At 41.7% G+C, this 24,759-nt stretch overlaps 1 protein-coding gene across 1 annotated transcript; it reads left to right on the top strand.

Annotated features, from left to right (window-relative positions):
* Nucleotides 1-12,232: 12,232 nt before the first annotated feature.
* prr35 (proline rich 35) lies at nucleotides 12,233-14,818 on the top strand. Its single transcript, XM_076971391.1, is given in 12 exon segments — nucleotides 12,233-12,392; nucleotides 12,395-12,503; nucleotides 12,505-12,799; nucleotides 12,801-12,956; nucleotides 12,958-13,092; nucleotides 13,094-13,433; nucleotides 13,548-13,596; nucleotides 13,848-14,008; nucleotides 14,011-14,250; nucleotides 14,253-14,326; nucleotides 14,329-14,383; nucleotides 14,386-14,818. Coding segments are annotated over 12 exon segments (1,920 nt in total). The 3' UTR covers nucleotides 14,532-14,818.
* Nucleotides 14,819-24,759: the final 9,941 nt, after the last annotated feature.

The raw sequence follows: 24,759 nt of genomic DNA, 5'->3' as shown, positions 1-24,759 counted from the left end.
TACATCTCCACACGACACTACATAAATATACTATATCACAACACTACATCACTACACTACATCACAATACATCGCCTCTTCACTATACAACATCACTACACTACATCACCAAACTACACCACTATACAACATCACTACACTACATCACCAAACTACACCACTATACTACATCAATATACTACACCCCAGTTAGGGCCTCTGTCCACGGTGCTAACCCTAACTGAGTCAAAGCCCAGAGCTAGACATATCTGCACCTCTATACATTAGGAAACTAAATCAGCAGGGTATCAGGTGTGAAGAAGAATTTGTATAGCGCATAATGCTCTTTTTAGGGTTAGGATTAGGGTTAGGGTTACTCCTATTAGAATCTTCTTCAGATTTTTACATTAGATATATTATTATATTATATAATATAAAATGTATACATATATACAAATAAATATATTATATATAAAAATTATATCTTCTGGTTTTAAATATATCTCTACCTCTACCACTAGATTCAGTCTTCAGCTTATATCAGTCTCTGCTTTCAAAGTTCAAGGATAACAAGTAACAAGTTATTATCATTTTAAATTCTTTTGGATCTTTCTGCAGCCTCTTCAACTGATCCAGAATGCAGCTGGATGGCTGGTATTCAATCTCCCTAAGTTCACACGTCACTCCACTACCTGCCTTCTCGTCACTAGATTCCAGTAGCTGCACACATCAGATTTAAAACCTTGATGGCTTGCCTACAAAGCCAAAAATGGACCAGCCCCTCAGTATACACGCTGACCTTGGTCAAAGACCCGATTCGTACCACAAGCACTCCAAATCTCAGTTATGGCTCAACTTGAAACATCATGCCTAAAGTCTCACGGAAGATTAACCTCATGAATACTCTTGGTCCTGGCTCAGAGGTTATCACCTAGCTGTTTGGACTGCATAGTCTCAAACGTAGACTGAAGACTCACCTGTTTGTTGAGTACTTAAATGACCACTAACGCTGCAGATAGCACAAGCTGTCCTTGTATTTTACATTGTGACATATCTTCCCTTACTATCTAGGATGCATTCTGTGAACAGATGGCAAAGCACTTCGTAAGTCACTCTGGATAAGAGTGTCTGCTAAAATTTAAGACATATGTATAGGGTTAAAGTTATGGTTATGGTATATCAGGCCCGTAGCCAGCATTGTGATGGGGGGGATCTTTTCCCCCCAAAAGTGGACTTTATTTGGCTCTCTACTCCAATGCCCCCTAAATACACGAGCGCACTTCAAACCTTTTAATTTACACATATTTTATTCATTATAAGCATGGTTGCCAACTTTTCAAAATCACTAGGAGTGAGATTTGATGCGGGGGGGGGGTGTTATGTCTTATATGTTTCCTCTATGTTGCGCCTAAAGCGATCGATCGCCAGTAGTTGGCGCCAGAGCGAACTAGTAACTCATTGAATCATAGATGTAGATCGGAGATAAATAAACTAGATTTTTTCAGCGTGAGAAATCGGATGTATGGCGTGTGAAGACAGTCCAAATGCGAGTGTCTCACGCTCATTGCGTGAGAGTTGGCAACACTGTTATAAGTTTGTTGTGAGTCTGTTGTTGCTGTCCTTATTTGTTTGTCTGTATATCCACCGGAGATTAACAATTCATTCGTTGAATAGCCTACCTATCTTGAGGGGGCATGTGTGTACGGGGGAGGGGGCGGGGGGGGGGGGGAATCGAACGAACCCTCCGATCCCCCCTGGCTACGGGCCTGTATATGTATGATACCATATCTAAGTGTACTGTAGTAACAATGTATGTAAGTGTACACTAATATGATATCTAAGTGTACTGTAATAACACTGTATGTAAATACACACTAACATCATATCTAAGTGTACCGTAGTAACACTGTATGTAAATATACTCCAACATCATATCTCCTCACCACCCTCATCAGTGTACTGTATATGTAACTACACTTTAGTAACACTGTAGTAACATACTGTAATGTAAGTACATTCTAGTACAGACTTGGGCATTGTACAATGCAGGCCACAATGCAGGTGGCCCTGTATCTCTGACTGGCCCACGTGAAATTGTTGATAAATTTGAAGTCAAAAGTAAATGTGTGACTATGACATGTATGACATACAGTGTTGGGAACGTTACTTTAAAAAAGTAATTAGTTATAGTTACTCACTACTTGTTCAAAAAAGTAACTGAGTTAGTAATTCAATTACTCTATAATAAAAGTAACTCGTTACCAGGGAAAGTATTTGCATTACAGTAAAAAAAAAGGTTATATGCCAATGAATAAGGATTTTTTGAAAAAGCAGTTTTCACAGTCAGTTGAAATGAGTAGATCATAAAGCTGTTTAACTTTTGACATTTATTGCACATCAACAGACCAGTGCAGGATAAAATCCTTTAAAATCCAAATCTTTGAAAAAAAAAGAAGCAAAAGTAAACAGTTACACTATATACACAGTAAAGTGCATTTACATCTATCAAATTAAATTAAATTCTCTCAACCTGAGACAAATGGTCTGTTCACAACAGAAGTAAACTTAACAATTAAACCTCTATTCTTAATTAAATAAATCAAATACCCAGTCTGGTAGACATTCAGGAACTTCAAGTATTTTCTTAAATAATGTTTATATCGCCACTTTGAAAATGATCATTTTTTTTCTTCGGTTTGATCCTGACTCGCCATTTCTGCCTCTTCTCCGTTTGTGTCGTGTGCTTCGGCACGCGTGTAAAAACACTGGCTCTGATTGGCTACCATAATGCTGCCTTAGCCAATCGCTTACTGACTTGTTAAGTTAAACAGGTGTTACACCGAGAACTGTGACCTATCGAGATCTGTTACTCCTCACTAGTCTGGGCAGCGGTCCGCTCGGATTACTGTTAGTATATCAATAGTAACGCACCGCTTTTAATGACCAGTAACGTCAACGGCATTGTAACGACAGGAAAAGTCATTAATTATATTATCCCGTTACTGACAAAATGATGCCGTTACCTAACGCCATTATTTTTAACGGTGTTATTCGCAACACTGATGACATGTGATAGGTGCATGAGATGCAACTTTTGCAACTGATTTTATTAAAAGTGTTTTGTTTTTACATTTGCATTTGTGCAGTAAGTTCGCTTTCCACATCTTCACTGTGCCAGTGACTGTGTTGATCAGGTTTCAAGAAGTCAGTGCCATAGGGCAGCTAACGTAAAAAAGACTGATGTAAAATGCAGTTTTAAGGATGCATAAATGGCATCTGAAGATGTGCTAGCAAAACTAATGCAGCAAGGATGTTTTACAGAGCTGCACGTGTCCAGGAATGCAGCAGTCAGGACCTGCTGACCTTTTTTTTAAACTAGCTTTAAAAAATAATAATAATTTTATTACATTTTACACAATACACATATACTATATACAGTATATATAATGTATTTTAATAAAGAATAAAACACTAAATGGAACATTACAAGGATACAAAGAAAATGGGGAGTACAGAATTATATCATTATTTAATTAACTTCTGTTTAGAAAGTTGTATATTAGTCGAGACCTCTTAAACTGTACCAGTTTTTCATGTGGCCCCCTAGGAAAAATTAACTGCCCTCACCCTGCTCTAGTAACACATCTAAGTACACCAAATCTGGATTACCAGGTACATATGAATTACCAGATTCAGTTGGTATGTTAAAACAAATAAACTGTTCGGGATTTCATCAAAAGGCCATGTTATCCAAGTTAGCCATGTTAGTTTAACATTAAACAATTTTAGCCAAATCATTTGTTTGTGTGTGTGTGTGTGTGTGTGTGTGTGTGTGTGTGTGTGTGTGTGTATTCATGGTTGCATGTGTGTGCAAGGATTACCTACCTTCTAGTTAAATGTGCAAGTTTTCCGTTTCTAGCATGCTTTAACTTGGTTGCCTGTTCTCTCTCTTCTCTTCCTAGGTCAGTGTTTAAGGGACAAGGCCTGACTTCTTCCTCCCACATATTCATAGGATCAACCATGCTTGTTTGTTAACTGCTTATCGTGAATTCATCCAACAATCCATAATCCTATAGCAGATCCTTTAAAATTTGAATGACATCACAAAATCCACTCCAAAAGACATCCTCAGTTCTCAAAATCAAACAGTGCTTTCGAAGGCAGAGAGGGAGGTACGTACCATGCTCTCAAACAACCAGTCCAGGCCAAGTGCCCATCAGTTCCCATCCAGCTCGTCCTTTTCTCACAATTTTCATCATTTCTTGTTGAAGTTCTTTACATGCTGGATGGATGCTATAGAAGAGGTCTTTGACTTGATGTAGTGGTTATTTCCTGTCCTGTTGATAACCACTATGGTGGCTAAGCAAAAATGTCTGACTCTTCACATCCAAAAAAAGATCCAAGGTCCACAGAAATTTGTTGTCCAACTTGAGAAATTATTTATTGTAAATAATAAACATAATGTTTTAGAAAATTTAAACCAAGATTACAACTGAAACAAAGAAGGGAGAGGTGCATTGTCTGTGGCAGCCTGACCTTCAGAATGTGAGGTCAAAGGCCGTGTCTTCCTGCTTTGGCCACGCCCTCCAGGTAGCAACACCTGCTCTTATCGAGGTGGCCCATCCACTGCAACCAATAGGTGGAGCACACTCAAACAAAAAAGAAGAACATGAAAAAACAAAAACATATACACATGAATAACCGTTTTGGCTCCTACACATGCGTTACACATGGTCAGACTAGGCATACCTAAAGGTAAGTTGTTCTAGGTCAGCTGCCTCAGAAAAACTGTGTGTTAACTGAAGCTACTGTCACTGATGCAAGTTTCACAAATATCAGAAAGAGTTTGGGGTGAGACAGACAAGTCTGACACATCTCAGAAGGAAGACGGGCCAAGTAGGAAGAGATATCAGGAAAAAGGATGAGAGAGAAGGAGAGAGTAAGAGAGAGTACGAGACTGAGAGAGAGGGAGAGAGAGTCAGGGTGAATAATTGATGGTTGCTCAGAGCGGTGTGATTTTACTTAATGTGTCTGGCAGCATAAGCTTATGAATACTACAGTTATCCAACAAACACTGCAGGGACTAAACACACACATGTCTGTTGGTTTACTTACAAACTTTCACTAGACTATAACTGAATATATTTAGTGTAAGACATGCAGATGCTTGCATTTGTGAGACACACTCACAAATGTGTGTGTGTGAGGTTAGGGTATGTTGTACCTTTAGAGTGAGGGTGTACAGCTGGATTAACCCAGCAGCATAACTGCGTGTGTAAGTGTGTGTTTGAGTGTATGTTTGTGTGTGTGTGTGTGTGTGTGTGTTGCCCTGGGGTTGCTCTCTCTGAGTTATAATGAGTTGAGTTGTCAGTCTCACAGCTGCCTCAACATAAGGATTCAGATAGCCCACTTCATCTTCAGTTACTTTCTCTCTCTCTCTCTCTCTCTCTCTCTCTCTCTTCACACACACACACACACACACACACCCACACACACACACACAAACAAAACACACAAACATACACAAACATGGGCACAAACCCACACTGGATGTTCATGCTGTAAAGGTTACTTTTCTGAGCCTGAGATCAGATATATATCTTAAACAAATACTGGGTAAAGAATAATATCCACTGGGGAGCACACTGTTAACATATCCATACTGTAGTCGTGTTGCATTTATCACTGATACACACACTTGCATGTGCGTGCACACATATACACACATGCACACACATAGTTGATCCACAACTAACAGTGTTTAAATCTTTGTCCTTTTTTCTCTCTCCCTTTCTCCCCCCCCTCCTGATGGAAGGGTCCCATATAGTACTGTCAGTGTTGATCTCCCCCTTCTCTCTCTGACAGCACAGCAGATCATCCAGGAACAACTCACCTCTACACACACACACACCACACACACACACACACACCACACACACACACACACACACACACACACACACACACACCCCCACACACCACACACCCACATACACACACACCACACACATGGACGTAATTTTGATTTCAAAAGTGGGGGGACATGGATTCGTCCGCTATTTAAATATTTGGTTTTAACTGTAAAAACTGGGGGGGACCAAAACCGGCTTTTGAAAAAGTGGGGGGGGGACATGTCCCCCCTCCCCCCCCCCCCCCCCCCCCCCCCCCCCCCCCCCCCCCCCCCCCCCCCCCCCCCCCAAATTACGTCTGTGCACACACATACACACACACAGCAAGACAGAGGGCAACAGAGAGAGGGAGAGAGTGTCAGTGGTCCATAGTCTTCCAAACCATAATGTCATACATTCAGTGTCATACATTCAGTGAAGTGTTAAGTGTTTTTCTCTGAGATTTCTTCATCTCATCACGTTAACAATACCGAATGACTGACGTTTTTTTACGACTTTTATAATTTGTTGTAAGAAGATTGTCATCTAATTACAAGCCGCGTGTTTTCAGATATGCTGGTTTGAATATGGTAGAGGATACAGTAGTCCTAAGTGGTTTCTTGCGGTTAGTTGGAGCGGGACGTTAAATTATGCAGGCTGCGGACAAGGGGAACGCGCAGCTTGTACGAGCGGCGGATACAAGCGTGAAGACCACAGAACGTGCTACCGGCGAGAGGCGCGCGCCAGTGTTTAAACCCACGACTGGCGCGAGTCGAATACGCTAAAACTTTTTATTAGTAGTAGTAGTAGTAACGTAATTTAAAATATACCTACGGGTGGACCTTTGTATTTTGTAATGACCCTGGCCGCATGAAAGTACAAAATATTTAAAAACAGGTGAGGAAAACAGTACCATGTCAGAAAACACGAACGGGTTAAACAGCAAGTTAGAGACAGCGAAAGAGAGTGACTGGGGCGCAATTGAGTGTCTGGTCTTGCGCGCGCTGTGGTAAGGTCCTGTAAAGTTTCCGGTATGACTTTAAGTTGCTCCGCGGCCAATTAGAGCACCGGGTTCGGTGTAGCCCGCAGTGGGGAAGTCGTTACTGTAGCCTAGCTGCAAGGTAGAAACCACATGTGACAATACAGCGCGGGAGGGGCCGCTGCAGGATTGTACTGCCCCCAAGGCATCGCTCCGAGTCAATATATATCTCCCTCTCTCTCCCTCAACTCTCATTCTCTCTCTGCCTTGCCAGCGTGCGCGCGTGTGCGCGTGTCTCATTCATACACGCTCTCTCACAGCGCGTGCTCAGCGAGTGGAATACGTGCTGTCCGTTCAGCACCCGCGCTCGACACGCATGCCGACGGTCTCCTGCACTTTTCCGAGCCAATCAGGTACGTGGGGTTGATTATTTTTACTTAGAAGCAGTTAAAGTAGAAATATGGTACTTTTAGAAGTAACTCTGTTTCACTTTTTCTTAACTTTGTGAATTTGTTTTTTCACCCGAAAGACCTCCGCTTTGGGATAAAAAAAAACAACGTAATTATTTAATGAATCAATTTTAATTCATAAATAAATGAAAGACGACCATTAAATCTACGAGCATGACCTAAAGCACGTATCAAACTAGAGTGGTGCGGATAATGTCTCTGACAAACACGAAATAACTATTTCTGTATGTCGTTATACATTTTTTCTGTTGTTCTTGCTGTTTTCTTCGAATTGTGTGTTTCTTGCAAACAAACAAGTGACAGGATTTACACAGCGCTTACATTTGTGTAAGTCATTCTCAGTCAGTTTGTTTTTTTGGTGGAGGGGTAAGATATAAGTCTGGATTTAAGTCAAACTGAACGAAGGTATTGTCATGAATAAGATCTTCACTTTTCTCAATCTCATACTTGAATTATTTGCAGTTGTACACTGAAATTTGAAAATTTAAAATTCTGGAAAAAAGAAAACCTAAAAAAATATGCGTATCTGAAGAAACTGTAATTTGTCCTTGAGAAATGTAATCCCCAGTTGTCACTGTGACCATTAAGTACAAGTCCTTGTTGGAATGTGAGTACGAGCCCTGGAATGATATGTTGCATCTTACACTGGGCTGCAAAGAACCCAAAGAATCCAAAACATAGAAGCCTTAGAACTACAGAACCCACAGAATCCAAAGCACCATTGAAATATTAGAACAACAGAAACCACAGAATCCAAAGCACCATAGAAATCTTAGAACTAAAGAACCCATAGAATCCAAAGGACCATAGAAGCCTTAGAACTACAGAAGCCACAGAATCCAAAGCATTATAGAAGCCTAAGAACTACTACAGAACCCACAGAATGCAAAGCATCAAAAAAGCTTTAGAACTAAAGAACCCGCAGAATCCAAAATATCAAAGAAGCCTTAGAACTACAGATTGCACAGAACCCATATAATAATGATCTACCTGAATCACTTTACACACTGACAGGATTATTACAGTTGTTTTTTGTGTTTCAGTATTATTATTAATATTATTATTGGATCAAAATTATTGCATATTTATTGTATTTTTCAAATGAAAATTTCATGGAGTTTGTGAGATTGCTGTTATTTTAAATATGGGACAGTTTACTGACTGATTATTTGTGATGAAATTATTTTGTAGATTATACTAAACAGAAACTGCTCCAGAGAAAGCCGTTTTATTCTAAACACCTCAATCAAATCATCAAGTCACTTAAGAGGTCAGTATAAGCAGCGCAGTATAATTTGCATCCGATTTAGACAACCTCAAATGCTTAAAACTTCACAACCTCACAAGCACACAAACATACACAACCTCACAACCAACACACATCAAGCATCAGTAACCACTATGAGATTGTAAGTTTTTAAAAAGCCGTGCGTTTGGCAGCAGTGTAAAGAATCTAGTGTAGTCCAAGCAGCAGTGAAAGGGGCATCAGAGATGGACTAAGTAGTTCAGCTGCTCCCTCAGTACAATAGCAGTCCAAAAATGTGTGTATATGTTTGTATGCATGTTACAGTGTGTGTGTAGTTCACCATATTTAAATTAAGACCATTTCAGGTCCAGCCGAAGTGTGAAGGAGCGCTATGTGTATAAGTGAATATGTGTCATTCTGACAGCCCTTGTCAAGCCTTCAGGCTAGATTATAAACAGCAATCATATACACACATGCACGCACACACACACACACAACACACACACACACACACACACACACACACGCACACACACACACACACACCCACACACACACATACACACACACAGAAATGCACATTCACATCCACACAAACGTGCACACGTACACATACATTTGCCTCACAGTAGACACGGTCTCAACACTGTCTGGCAGTGTAAAAATTTGCACAAATCCGATTTACGATTGACTCCAACAACACCTTTGTATGACCAATTAAATCTGAAGAGCAGATCTTTAAAGCATGGGGCCAAGACATTTAGAACAGGAGTGTGTCGCAGAGAGAGAGAGGCAGAGGAAGAGAGCATGAGGTACAGAAAGAGTTAAAAAGAGTTGAAAAAGTGATTTTGAGCTGGCTGGGTGTTGTAAGAGATGAAAGTGGCTGTGAAATCTGTCCCTTTTCCTCTTCCTGTACCCCAAATCACTGCCGGCACACATCTTTACACCACCCCAAGAAACACCCAGCACAAACACAGAGCTGGGTCTCTCTGTCTTCTCTCTCTCACTTTTGTCCTTGTCTCTTTTCTCCAAAAGAAGGCATCCTGAGGTTACACAGTGTTGGTGTTTTACAGTGTAATGTAGTGTTGAGCTCCACTGATGATGTCAAACCTGAGAAGCCTCTTTTTAAAAGACGTTCTTCAAAGAGAAAACTTAAACAGGAAACTATTTTGAGATTCTCCATGGGGAAACAATTATTTTGGGGTCACTGTATGTTCTAGTTTCAGCTAAATGTAATAAAAAAATAAAGTTATTCTGATCAGCGTGTTCTATACAAATCTTGTATCGAAGTTCTTCTTGACTTTGGAGTCTTAGAAAGCCAGAGTGCATTCGGTTCTGTCCCTCTGGGTTTTAGTTACTGATGGTAGTGTACGGGCGCTGTGTTAGTTGTGTTTGAGTGTAGTTTTGTGTGTTTGGTGATGAAAAGTGTGTGCGTTAAGGAAATGCTAAGCTTTGTGCTGAACACAATGGGCCAGTGTAGAAAAGCAGTACGATTGTGTGTGTGTGTGTGTGTGTGTGTGTGTGTGTGTGTGTGTGTGTGTGTGTGTGTGTGTGTGTGTGTGTGTGTGTGTGTGTGTGTGTGTGTGTGTGTGTGTGTGTTCGTGATGTGATATCAGGCTCAGAATTTAAACAAAAGTGAGTGGAGAACACAACATCTACACAACACTAAAATCTTAATTATATTTCAAATTTATCAGATTTTATGAGAAAAACAAAATAATAATAGGAATGTGTGGGTGTGCTTAGGAACAGTGTGTGTAAGGATTTAAGAACAGTTTGTAATTTGGAAAGTGTTCCCTGGGGTGTAGACTAGTTTAAGCACAGCATGTAATTTGGTGTGTTCACTGGGGTTTGGTTTGGTGTGTTCAGGTTTGTGTTTGTTGCGATGCTAAAGCCTAGTGAGATTGCTAACACTGCACAACACTTACCGCCTGGGACCTGTTGTTATGGTGACGTAGAGTGCCTGTTGTTATTGTGACGTAGAGGACCTGTTGTTATGGTGATGTAGAAGCCTGTTGTTATAGTGACATAGAGGGGAACAATAGATGAGGCTCAGGTTTATTTTTCGAAGAGTGCCTGATTTGCAAATAGAAGATACAGATGAGTACTGTTCATCATGTGGTATACCCATCAGCACTGTTTCACCATGTTTATTATTATCTCCACCTGCTCTCACTGTTTAGTCTCACATTCTTATTGGGTGATTGGCTGATCAAATTTTTCTCTTGCACTCTCATTGGCTGTTTAGAGTTTTCTCTCTCACTCTCATTGGATTCTCATTGCTGCTCATATTTGTTGCAGATGAACTCCACTGTGAAATTTCACACTGAAAAATTCAAACATGACTGAAATGATTGGACAGTCTGTTAAAACTATACAAACATTTTCAGATGCACACAATGATTTGTCTCCAAGCAATTTGTTCAAGTCCAGAAATGCATCTGCAATCAAGAAATCAGAGCTAAAATCATGTGGTGTGCACGTGAAGTGACAGAGATTGTGAGGAGCTGAGCGATGTTTAAAGTCCCTTAACAAGAGTCAACAGACCAGAGCACTGAACTTGAATACAAAAATGAATTAAACATTTTTAGGGAACATAATTGAACTTTTACTTTTTCAAGATGAATCCCAAAAGGGTTTATAATACACCAAGAATGTAAAACAGTAATGACCACATTATGGTTGAACACATATACCAGCATGACTGTATGTGAATGTATGTAAAATGACAGGAGGATAGAGCCTTCAACACTACAGAGGTAGAAACACTGAAGCAGTTGAGGCTGAAAATGTAGAGTAGGTAAAGTTTAAGCAGCAGATAGCAGGAGTATTCAGGGGTATTTATGAAATAGACAGTGCAGAGGTATTTAAACACAGAAGAGATAACAGGAGGGGCATTAAAGAAGGGAGGGGGAGGAGGTAACAGAACAGTCTATTTGCCCTGACCCACATCCCTTCACTAATGATGCCCTGTGGACATGGCCTAAGTCCTCATTACATGCGCGCACGCACGCACACACACACACACACACACACCACCACGCACACGCACACACACACACACACACACATGCACACAGCACACCTCAAGCCTGTCATCCCTACCATGCGGTGCCCCTTAGCTGACCTGTAGGGTTCTACTGAGAAACACAGCACCAAACCTGCAGCCAGTGAACAGGTGCAGCACCCCTCAAGATGAACACACACACACATACACACACAAACACACATACACTTTCACCCCCCCAAACACACACACACACACACACACACACACACACACACACACACACACACACACACACTGCATTGGTTTGGCTGTATTTTTCCATGTTTAGCATGTGTGTCTTTAAGTACTGCACCAAATATGTTTGAAGGTAAAATAATAAACACCCTTTTTTGCCCCCACAGCTGCAGTCAGAGCGTGTGGATTCTGACGAGTCCAAGAACGGTCCACACACACACACAGATACACACACACACACACACATACGCAACACTGAGCCTCCCAACACAGACACAGGAACATACCCATCTTCTGCTTTTCTTATCCACTCCATCTTCCTCTCCCCTCTCCCTCTCTCCCTCTCTCTCTCTCTCTCTCTCTCTCTCTCTCTCCCTCTCTCTCTCTCCCTCTCTCTCTCTCTCTCTCTTTCTCCCTTACTCCATCATGCCAAAGGAAGACTGTAAGATGGCTTCAGTCTGCAAACATAAAGAGAGGAAACCTAAGAAGCCTCACTACATTCCGCGGCCCTTTGGTAAACCGTACAACTACAAGTGCTTCCAGTGCCCCTTCACCTGTATGGAGAAATCACACCTGTACAACCACATGAATACAGCCTGTGCAAGAACTCCCTGTCACTGCTCATCGAGTCCGACTGGCCCTATAAGAAAGGCAACCTGCTACCATCCGACCACCTCCGACTCCAGCAGGGGGTCCACAGCCAGCCAAGGAGCACCCGGAGCAGGAGCAGGGGCGGAGGACTTCCCTGGGCAGCCCCGGAGCCTGGAGCTCAGCTTCACGGATGAGCCTGATGAATCAGATACGGGTGACAAAAACACAGACGGAGGAGCTGGTCAATCAGAGGCTACAGAGATGATGGCCAGTGAAAGTCCAGAGGTGGAGGATTGTCCAAGGGGAGGAGCTAAGCGAGCAAAGCAGGAGGCGGAGCTTGTGATGGCGGATGCATTCTCACTGGAGGAGCAGCTATTGCGGGCGCGCTCAGTGGAGGTGGAGGGCTAAGCTACGTCACTATCGGCTGTCCAAGACCTGCTTGTCCGGGCCTGCTGCCCTGCTCTCTGAACAGTGGCGTATCCTTAGCAACCAGACTGTCAGTACCAAGGCCAAATCAGACTCAGTAGCCAGTTCCCTGCCTTGTTACCCCCCCGTCCCTGCCCTCAGGACACGGGGACTGCCCTGACACCTCCAGCCTCAATCTCTCTCTGCTCGGGGTTGGATACCAGCTGACCCCTGGCCTCTTCTCTTACCTTAACCCCACCCTCAACACCACCAGCTGCGGTTACCACAGCGGCCAGCCCGGCACAGATCAGCACGCTGCCTTTCTTGGCATCGGCAGCCCAACTGACACATACGCACACACACTCACACACACACTCGGATCGCACACTGCTGCCCCCCCGCCTCTACTACCCCTTCCTGTGCGAGCAGACACCAGAGGTTCAGCCCCTGCTGGAGCTGCGGGAGACCCCGTTAAAGCCGCTAAACCCCCCACTACCACTGCAGATGCCCCTGCTCCCACCCACACCCCCCAAAGTCAACATGTGGAAGGTTCCGGCACTGTGGCCTCCTCCAGTCAGGCCTCGCCCACAGCCTGGGGCTCACCTAGCCACTGGTCCTCAGAGACAGGGAGGTTAGGTAGGGAGGGTAAGTCTGGCTGGTGTCCGGAGCAGAGCGCGAAGAGGCCGGCAGCCTCCCTGGACTCCCACAGTGTACCAGTGGAGAAGAAACCATTCCTGCTTGACAGGGCCCACACCCTCTGCTTCCATAGCAACCGACAGGCTTCTCTCACATGGGTAAGAGTGAAAGCTCAGATGTTGGGTAATTCTAAGAGTAGAAATGCTGTTTAATATGCTAAAGATAATCATAAAATCATATTAGTAGATTTTTTACACTTGTTCTCTCTCTCTCTCTCTCTCCTCTCTCTCTCTCTCTCTCTCTCTCTCTCTCTCTCCCTCTAGCCTGCATGCACAGGCTGGTATAGACGAGCGTTATTTTGACATGAGAAGCTCCGCCTCCCCCAACACTGGCCCCTCCCTCCTGTTAGGTTTGGGACAGAGCCAGGGAGCTGGGTGGAAGAGAAGGAACGTGGGCTAGAGAGGGAGGAGAACTCCGTGGTGGCTCTCCTGAGGGATCTTTCCTCAGCACTGCAGGAATACCACCGCACCGAAGAGCAGGCCGCCCTGCTGCCTGAACAGCGCCACCTATGGCGCACCTGGGCAAAATCCGTTCTGAGCTCTCCCACATTCAGCAGGCTCTGGAGCGGACAGCACGCCACAGCGAAGGACCCTTGGACCTGTCCATCAAAAAGGACTCTATTGCCATGACGACCATGGGGGGAAGCTTCAGGCAAGGTGTCCCAGGAGGAAGAAAGGAAATGAAAGATGAAATGGGTTCTGACACGGAGGAGGAGGGAGAGAGGGATGAGGTGGAGGAAGATGGAGAGATACGAAGGAGAGGCGGAAGCACTCTCTGGACATGCTTATCAAGCTGAACCACGCCGGCGCATAGCTCTGGTGAAGTCGGCCATTCCCATGGTGAAGACGGAGGTGTTGTCCGGTGGAGGGATGGAGATGAGGGCGGAGGGGCGGAGGCCCTGTGGCACAGGACCACCACCAAGTGTGAGGCTGACTCCAGCGTGCTGCTCTGCTCCAAAACACCCAACCGCCCCCCCTCCATACACCACCTGGATGCGGTGTCTCCATGTCCTCTGACAACCACTGACACCTAATTGCCCAGCAAGACAGCGGCGGCCAATAATGCCCCAGCCAGTCCATCTCCTGTCCTAATAAATACCTAATGAACACAACCCAGCCCTATAACTTCCAATGATACCTAATTGCCCCCATCCAGTCTGATACTTGCCCCCAATAAACAACTGTCTGCCAAACCCATGAACTTCTACACAAGGCTGACCCACACTGACACGGTGACCCCTAGTAGCCTCTGCCTTACTGCTGCTCCAACACCCCTCGTCCCATCCCCACACAGCCCATGCCCCACCCCCCAACACGCATACACCCTTGCCACGCCCTACTTACTGACCATTACTGGCAACACAGTGCCCCCTGCCTGTGGTCACGGCACATGACAGCACTGATTGCCATCAAGGTGAATGAAACGTCTTACTGTACAAAGACATGAAGACTGAAGAACACGGACATGTGAACGACACCTGACAGAAATTGCTGACTGAATGTAGCTCCAGTCAGACTGTATACCAAAGGAACCTATTACAGAACCTCCCTAACAACAAACATTAGACAAGTCGATTCAGCATACGCAGACACCACGGGAACAATAAATATGCAGAATTGAATTGCTGAGACTCCTGAATTGCTTTTTTGAAAAACCTTATAAATGAACACTTTAAGACATTCAGTGGTATTAACACAAATTATATAGACATTAAAATCTTTAGACATTTAATATGTATTGTATGTATTGCTTCATCTGTTATCTTAAATCCTCCATACTGCGCATCGCTGCACATCTAGAGGAGAGATAGTCCCACTGAGCGAGGCACCAAAGAATATTCAGAGTCTAATGAGTCAACTCAAATCAAATTCACTCGACAAATCAGGTGAATCAAGTGAATCAAACAAGCCAAATGGCGCTGGTCTTCTGTGCCACAGACAAACATGAACAAAGTATTCAGCATGATGCAGCTTAATACCAAACCAGCACAGCAGACCAGAGACTCTGAGAGAACCATTACACAACACTGGCTGCTTGAACGTCTCATTTCAGCCATCTATGAAAATTTATTTGTAACAAAAAAATTATAAAATAACAAAATGATACATTAATCCATTTTAAAGGAATGATAAAGCAGATTGATCCATTTTGTGCAGAATGTATTTCCAGTGAGTGATTTGATGTTTTTTTCTACAGTAGTGTGGTGTCTATATTAGCTTGTGTCTGCTGCAGGAACTCTCTTAATCCCCCTGTGAATGTGGCGCAAATTTATTTTGCACTAATTTACTGCTCCTTGAAGAAAATGTTTCAGTTACATAAAAAAATGCTTCAAAATCAGATTTGTTCATATTAGTATGTATTCAATAAAGAGTTCTTTGTGAATAAATCTAAAATTGTAATTGTAAAAAATTCTGTTATTGTGGAGGAAAGAGATTCTTATTTTAATTTTGAAATTCTGAGATTTGATTGCTGAAATTTATTTGTGTTTATGTTATTCATGATCCATTATGAAACACCACAAAACAGATTTTCACAATTAATTCTGTTTGCTTTGGATTCATTTCAACATGTGATATTCAGGGTATTATGGTGCCATGTGTTTGTATTGAAGGGTGGAGGTCACTGTGCAAGGAGGACTGGCTATATTGATTTGTTAAGGTCAGGCATTGGGTTAAGAAAATACGGGCTTATGTGAGGGTCAGTGATGTGTCTGCTCCTCTGATGATCTCCTCAGAATTGAGGGGTTTTCCTATGCCCAGGTACAGGAGACGGTCATGGTTCAAGGGGCTCTGTGAGGCTCAGGGGCGTGGGTGCAGGTCATGCCCAGTACCAAAGCCACAAGATGGGCAGCATCTTGCTCCACCTGCCCCCTGTGCTGGAAGATCACCCACCAGGACCACCACCTATAGCATGACCCACCCAAACGCAGCCAAGATGTCAGAGACATCTGCCCAGACAGGTTAGCCTCATTGCCACGGTTACCTGCCCCACTCCATTTCACCTCCCTCCTTCTTTGATGTCACTTCCAATTAATGTCCTCGTTACGTCTTTAAATAATCCCTAACAAGACCTTCAATAATCTAATAATTCCTGCACCCACCCTCACACCCCCCCCCCCCCCCCGCTGTCGAATCACATAATACTAAATAAAATAACACAGACATGCAACAGAAACACAGTTAATTTCCATATTGAATCCTGCAGCCCTCAATTCTCTTCAAACTCCTAAAAGAAACAACAACATCTGTACTGGAGATATTGAGAACACATCATCCTAAGATCAGAGAATGTAGAGGTTAATCCGTATATAAATACTGAAGTATGTGTAATGTGGAACAGTGTTGGAGTTTCAATGAGTTTCATTGTGTTTCACTGTATTCTTTTTAAACATTCTTGAGTTAAATTACATTTGTAATTAAAATGATATTTCTGAATACAAAATTCATTTGTATTATATACATATTAAATTATGCCAATTTCCAACAAAAAAAGCAAAATTTCTTTTATGTAGTTTGTTATAGCAAAACATTCTTTCCATTTTATATATTTAAAAAAAGTTACTTGGATATTCTAATAGATATAGATCTGATAATGATCTGATTATGTTGTAATGGACTTTTTTACTCTCCTTAGGGTTATGGTACATATGTTTGATCACATGTTGAGAAGGTCTCTGCAGCTAAATATTAAGGTCAAGATCTGTCTTCTTCTCCCCTTCTTTACGGTTACCTCTATTGGTTCTGAATTGGAACTATTTGTAATCAACACACTGCCACACCGTGATAAATATCTTGGAATTTAATTTCTAGTGTAATCTCAGTATTGTTAAGTATTGTTGAAGCTACAGTTATTAATGACAATAAATAAATACATATATAATGTTATTTAATTGACTTTAAAATTCATGAATGTTCTTTGAAGAATAAAGAGAAATGTAGCCTAAATGTTAGTTGTTATTGTAAATTTTTCTATTTTTAAATAATCTAAATTGTGAAAGACTCCCTTAATGTTTGTCTATTTCAAAATTCATTTATTTTGTTAAGAAAAAGGACCCGGATCGTCTCAGTATAAATATATATATATATATTTCTGATCTGCTTTAATGCTGAGAATACATTAGAAATTAACCATATGCAACTTAAAGTAGCCTATCTCAAGTATTATAATCATGAATGTTAACCAAATAACTTGTTTACTATTGAAGGTTTTAGTGTATGAAAAATCACATGTATTTCAGACTAAAGTGAAACGATTTTGAATTAAAGTGCAATACACAGCACCCCACAAGAGGGCTGTGTCACAACATACATTTAAACCCACAAATGAATCGGGGGATTGATAATACAGGCAAATGGACAGCAATATTTTTGTACTGTAAAAAGTGTGATTCGCCTTAAACGACTTAAAATAGCTTGTTTACTATTCATTTTGCTCTTTGCAAACATACAAATTCATGTTTTTGAATTTGAAATTTTTGTTTCTTTGAATTTTTACACAATTATAACCTTTGTGCTGCAGATTTAAATTTTCTGAAGGATATGATTTGAAACATACAGGAAGTACTGAATAAATAAAACTTTATTAATAAACGTAGGCAAGGCAAGATCCAGGCAAGAACATGCATTGGCATTAAAGCATACAATATTACTTGAATCTCATATTTTCCTATAATAGCTTATCTAGCTATAGTTTTATTTTAAATAGCATTAATAGAAAATACAGTTATGTACCCTTTTCTGAATCAATGTTTTCAGGTTGTATAAAAATATTGGTCACTGGTGCCCTCTAGTGGACACTGTGTGTTGGCTTTTGTATCGGACACTAACACATTTCTGTGATCATTAATTGAAAAGACGTGCGTTGTGTTCATTTGCTGTGTTAGGGAACATATCTGTTACCCTGAGTGAAAACCATTCGCATTTTTTGGCACAATTTACTGATCATATTCCAGTCAAACAAGCATGATTTCCAATGGTAAACATTTTCATGTAAAGATCATTCTATAATATTAAAAGTACATTTCTATAACTCTATTTAGTGCTAAGTACTTGCATTACACTGTATACCGTTTTATGGTAATACAATAATTATAATTATAGTATAATAATTATATATAGAATTATAATAATTAGATTGTGTGTGTGTGTGTGTGTGTGTGGTGTGTGTGTGTGTGTGTGTGTGTGTGTATGTGTGTGTGTGTGTGAGAGAGAGAGAGAGAGAGAGAGAGAGATTAAAAGCCGAATAAAAAATTAGAAAAAAAAGTTCAGATACAGACTATTATTTATATTTATATTGATGTAGTGTATTTACTAGATGCTCTAATCTTATCCATAGTTTTTTCTGTCTGTCTGGATGGGGGGGGGGGGTGGGGGGGGGGATGTGTGAATGCACAGAACAGTGCATCAGGATTAAAACTAATCCTACAAGCAAACAGAATCAGAGCCTTCCTTCTCTCTCTCTCTCTCTCTCTCTCTCTCTCTCTCACACACACACACACACATTCTCTCTCTCTCTCTCTCTCTCTCTCACACACGCACACACACACACACACATTCTCTCTCTCTCTCTCTCTCTCTCTCTCTCTCTCTCTCACACACACACACACACACACACATTCTCTCTCTCTCTCTCTCTCTCTCTCTCTCTCAGATGGAGTTGCACACACAGCTGTGTTTGTCAAGTGTCCATGAAACAAAAATGTAACTAAAACACACGTGCTTGAGCTCAAAATTAGCCTTAGTTGAGCATACATTTGACACTGTGAGAATGTTGTATTCAAAAGAATTATAGTTGAAGCCTGATTTTTGAGAGACGCATATATAGGAGTCATATAGTGTGGCGATAACCACCTCCTCGGATGGATGGATGGGGTTTACCACCTCCCCATTGGATGGGGGTTATGAAGGTAGCTATAACCAGAAGGAGACACTTCATTTATGGCCATATAGTCGTCTGTCTGAGTCCAGCTTTCAGTTATGCAAAGCATGCATAGCTTATGGTAGAGATTCAACTCATTAACTCATTAACATTAATTCTTTAGACGACAGGGATCTTATATTTTGCAATCCAAATTTCAGATTAAAATGCTTCTCAGTAGCAGTGTTACTGGGTTTAACATTGATTACATTTTGTCTACAAATGTTACGAGAACTGTTTTTTGATACTCGAGGAACAGACACCAACCAGTGTAACCTAGGTGACGCCTCCTTGTAGCTCACAGTCGGTTTAGCCCGTTTGTCTGCTGCCTGGCCTCGGCTCTGGTTTGTCAATCCCCCATTAACTACTCCTACACCACCACTATTAAGCCTAGCGGATATGCTACTAGAAATGAGAGCAGCACCCTCCCAAGAGGGGTGAATGCCGTTCCGCTTCAAAAGGCCAGGCCTACCCTCCGAATGTGTCCAATTGTCTATACTGTATACCCACTTTGTTTTTTAGACATCCAGCAGTGTATCGCCCGTTAACCTGCTGTAGGTTTCGGCACCACGCCCAACTATAATGGGGCCAGAGCATAATACAGCATCTGACATTGTCCCCGCTAGCTCACTCATCTCTTTAACATTATCCTTTATAATCTCTGACTGCCTCAACCCTACAGCATTGGTGCCAACGTGTATAACTATCTTTAAGTATTTACATTTAGCCAGCACCTTTAAGTTAAACCCTGATGTCAGGCGCTCAAGCCCCGGGATACATTTAACTATGGCTGCTGGTGTCAGAGAGGTATGTAAAACAGAGTAGGACCAGTTAATTAATGTATAAATGAAACAGAGTAGGGCTCAGGCTGTAGCCTTGTCTCACTCCTCTGTGGAAAGAGTTCAGTTTGTTCCAATTTTCACTACAAATCCATCTGAGAATACATTGACATTAATGATGTCATACATTTCCCTCCAACACCATTTTCAAGTTTATAAAATAATCCTTTGTGGCCGAACCTAGTCAAATGTTTTTTATAAGTCTACAAAACAAGCAAAGATTTGGCCTTTATTTGGGTTTACATATTAGTTTGTGGAGAGTGAAGATGTGGTCAGATGTTCGATAATTTGGTAGGAAGCCAATCTGATTTTTGCTCAGAACATTATGTTCTGTTAGATAGTTTGTTATTCTCCTGTCGATGCTGCAGAATAACTTGGCCAAGTTAGTGTTGACGCAAATTCCTCTATAATTGTTTGGGTCAAATTTATCACCGGATTTGAATATGGGGGTTAAGAGTTCCTCATTCCAAATTGTTGGGAAGTGGCCTATAACTTTTAGAATAGTCTATTTAAATTTATGGCCAGAGTTTTAGGTAGGAGACTTCCGAGTTTGTCTTCTAAATCTTCCTGTGTGATCAGGAAGTCCAGTGTTTTTTTTTTTGTTTGTTTGTTTTTATAATCCTTAATTGTTGTTTCAAGAGTTCCTTATTTTTCAGATATATTTGTTCTATGTTAATCGTTGGACTATTATATAAGGTTTTGAAGTGGTTTTTCCATATTGCCACATTTTTAATGGGGACAGGTCCAGATAATGTCCAGATAATGTGGACATAAGGTCCAGATAATAGTGTCCAGATAATGACACTATTTCCTGTCATAAAGTGGTTAGTTACAGTACAGTACTCAATACAGTGTGTTAGTTCTGATTTAAACCATATGACCCCCCTCCGGGTTTCTACCATGAGTCAGTTCTCCTTGACATGATCATGTGGTCACATTGCGAGTCAGTGTGACGTCCTGTAGTGTCTTTTAGTGAACACTGGAACTACCTCTTTGAATAGGTGGATGTGGTCAGGGTGGGAAGCCGTATCCAGAGTCGGGTGATGGGCGAGGTGGGTGTTGGGTTTAAGAGCACACTCTCTGGAGATGCTAGCATTGATTTTCTGAATTGTGTATGAATGAAAATGGGGCACCAGGGTGGAGCCCTTCTCCATCACTGCTGGAGCTACAGCTATTCTTTCTTGCTGAACTCTGAGGTCATTTGTTCCTGTGTGAATGCTAATGTGGTTTGGTGTGAGTAGTTCCAGTGCTATTTGGGTAGTGAGGCACCAGTTTAGTCACTCTATATGTCTGTTTTATCTCATCAAAAAAGGTACCATTGGAGTGCATTAAGAAGTGCAACGTCCAGCTCTTTGCTTCTTCTTGCTGCATTGTTTGTATTATGATAGCTGGGCTCTGGATGTGCACGTTGGCTAGAAGGAGACTGTTATAAGCTTGTAGCATTTACAGATGGAAGAAGCCGTTGTGAGCTGGTAGTGATTGAGGTGGAGACTGTTCCAAGCTTGTGGAGGCTGGGGGTGTAGGCAGCCAGTGCCGCCATGTCTTTCCTGTAGCTGTCCCTGTCCTTCTCCGGGTCTCTCTGTAGGTCTCTCCCTTGCTCCTTCAGTTCATCCAGATCTTTTCTGGAGGTCTTCCTCTCTTGCTTCAGCTGTTGTTTGAGGACCATCTCCTCTGCTGTGGGTGCTGTGAGGGAAAACACTCTGTGTCCACCACTTCAGAGTGTTTTCACTTGATCTCTTTCCCTTCAATTTCTCTCAGATTATTACAGTAAATGACTCCTGAAATTCACTCAAATTTCCCTGTACCATCACTGTTCCATTTTGTAGATGTTGACTGTGGTCATAATTGTCTCTGTCATTAGGATCTTTATTTCACCTTCCATCTATTACAGATGCCCTCTTTCTGCACAGTAGTGAGAAATCAAAGTTCTGTGTCTTGAGCTTAGGACTTCAGAGTAAAAGATGAGGTTGCTTACTTCACTGCTCTTAGTCTGTTTCTGGCTTTTCTTTGAGGAGTTTGTATTTGAACTTTTTCCTGGTGGTTTAGCTGTTTTGGGAATGTATGTGACTGTACAGCACTGTACTTGACTGAAGAGTGAGGTCACATGCTCTTCAGGACAGCAAGGTAGGAACAAGGCTTCTTCTGATTGGCTCATTCTAGAAGCTCATTTGCATATAGATTGCTTAACTACACTGAAAATATGAGGGTACTGTGAAATTACAGATGTTTATTATTGACCTCCACTTTATAAAACATGACAAAAAACGCTGTTATGCTGATCCAACACTTAGGTGGTCTGACTGGATGGACACTTTCTTGTAGTTTTGAGTTTATATCTTGTAAAATCTCACGTATTGCTGTTTTTTTGTCTTAGTTTTGATCTTACATATTTTTGTAGTTTTGATGCAGTGTGTATCCTCATGTAAGTATATCAAAAACAAAATATCATGGAGCTCACACAGACATGACTGTAGCTGTAGCTATCACCATAGTCTGATGGCGTTTCTGATCACCATCTCTCTGGCTTTTGCGAGACATCACCATCAGAGATCACCATCTCACTCCCTCTTTTTCTTTCTTTGCCTTTCACCTCCCTCCCCCTCTACCCTCCCCCGCCGCTTTGGCACAGCTCAGGTAACCTTAGTAACCACAGTAATCCGAACAGGAAGAACCCCCAGCTTCAGTAGCAGAGTTGAAAGACTACAGTTTCCTCACAGCAGAGTGTGTGTGTGTGTGTGTGTGTGTGTGTGTGTGTGTGTGTGTGTGTGTGTGTGTGTGTGTGTGTGTGTGTGTGTGTTGACACACTGTCAGCAGGATAGGAGGGGTTCATTATACTTCAGACTCATTCAGACAGTAGCACATTCATTCTACTTCCACTTGGAGATGATTAGTATATTGCACATTGATTCACCTACAGTGGAAACCCAGCAAATTCACCCATGTACACAGATATACGATGATGGTCTCTCCCACAGACAGCAGTATGGGGATAATGTCTCCCCCACAGACTGCAGTGTGGGGACTATTGTCACTTCACAGGGTCATTCAGGGTCAACTGTAGAAGTCACACACACACACACAAACTCACATACTACACATACATACACACACACACACACACACACACACACACACACACACACACACACACACACACACACACACACACACACACACACACACACACCACACACACACACACACAACAAGCACACATCTGTTTCCTGTGTAAAAGAGGTCATATAAAACACCTTGCTCTTGGGAGAGGCATAGCTACTAGGACAATCCCCCACATTCTCTTTCTCTCTCACACGCACACACACACACACACACACACACACAGACACACACACAACACACACACACACACACACACACCACACACACACACACACACACACACACACACACACACCATATACATTGATCTTTGCAGAAACACATTTGAATTACATAACTTTATATACCTTATCATTTTCTCAGCTTTGTTCATTCTCTTTCTCTCTCTCTCTCTCTCTCTCTCTCACACACACACACAGACACACACACAAACACACACACACACACACACACACACACACACACACACACACACACACACACACACACACACACACACACACACACACACACACACACACACACACACACACAGAAAGATCAAAGGATTCAGTGTTATTCACACTAATGAGGCTTGGAGTCAGTTCCCTCCAAAACCCTGCAAGATATTGTACCCTTTCCCCTACTCACACACACACCACACACACACACACACACACACACACACACAGTTAAATAAATATCTATCTAGATTGTTTAAATTTTTGTATTGTATTGTATTTTTGTATATTAAATTATTTGTGTGAGGATTTGTATATTTTTATATTTTCTTTGTGTTAAGTTTGATTTAAACTTGAAACTTGAAGAATCATCTTCTATCAAAACAGCCCTGCACAGATGTGTCTGATCCAGAATGCAGCTCAGCAAATTTGTGTCTGATACAGGAGTATAGTCAGCACAGCTGTGTCTGATACAGGAGTATAGTCAGCACAGCTGTGTCTGATCCAGCAGTATAGTCAACACAGCTGTCTCATACAGCAACACAGCATAGATGTGTCCAATCTAGAAAACAGCTCAGGACAATTGTGTCTGATCTAGCAGTACAGCATGCTATGTAACATTTGGAATTATCTTGCTAAATTAATTATGTTTAACAAAACTATGTATAAAGGGTATATTTTAACACATGCTTCTATATAACAGTGATTCTATATACTAGTATTTGTAAAAATGTATAGTAGTGTTTCGATGTGTTTTATATAAGATTGACTGTACTTGAATGTGACTGTATATGTAAGAGGGACTGTATATTAGTGTCTCTATATGAGTGATTGCATATGAGTGTTTCCATGTAAGAGTGATTGTAAGTGAGAGTTCCATATAAGAGTATTGGTATATGAGTGTTTCTATATAGATTGAAGTACTTCTGTTTTCATTTCCATTTTT

Source organism: Brachyhypopomus gauderio, chromosome 13 (assembly GCF_052324685.1).
Source record: "Brachyhypopomus gauderio isolate BG-103 chromosome 13, BGAUD_0.2, whole genome shotgun sequence".
NCBI lineage: Eukaryota > Metazoa > Chordata > Actinopteri > Gymnotiformes > Hypopomidae > Brachyhypopomus > Brachyhypopomus gauderio.
This window is presented reverse-complemented; position numbering and strand designations above follow the sequence as displayed.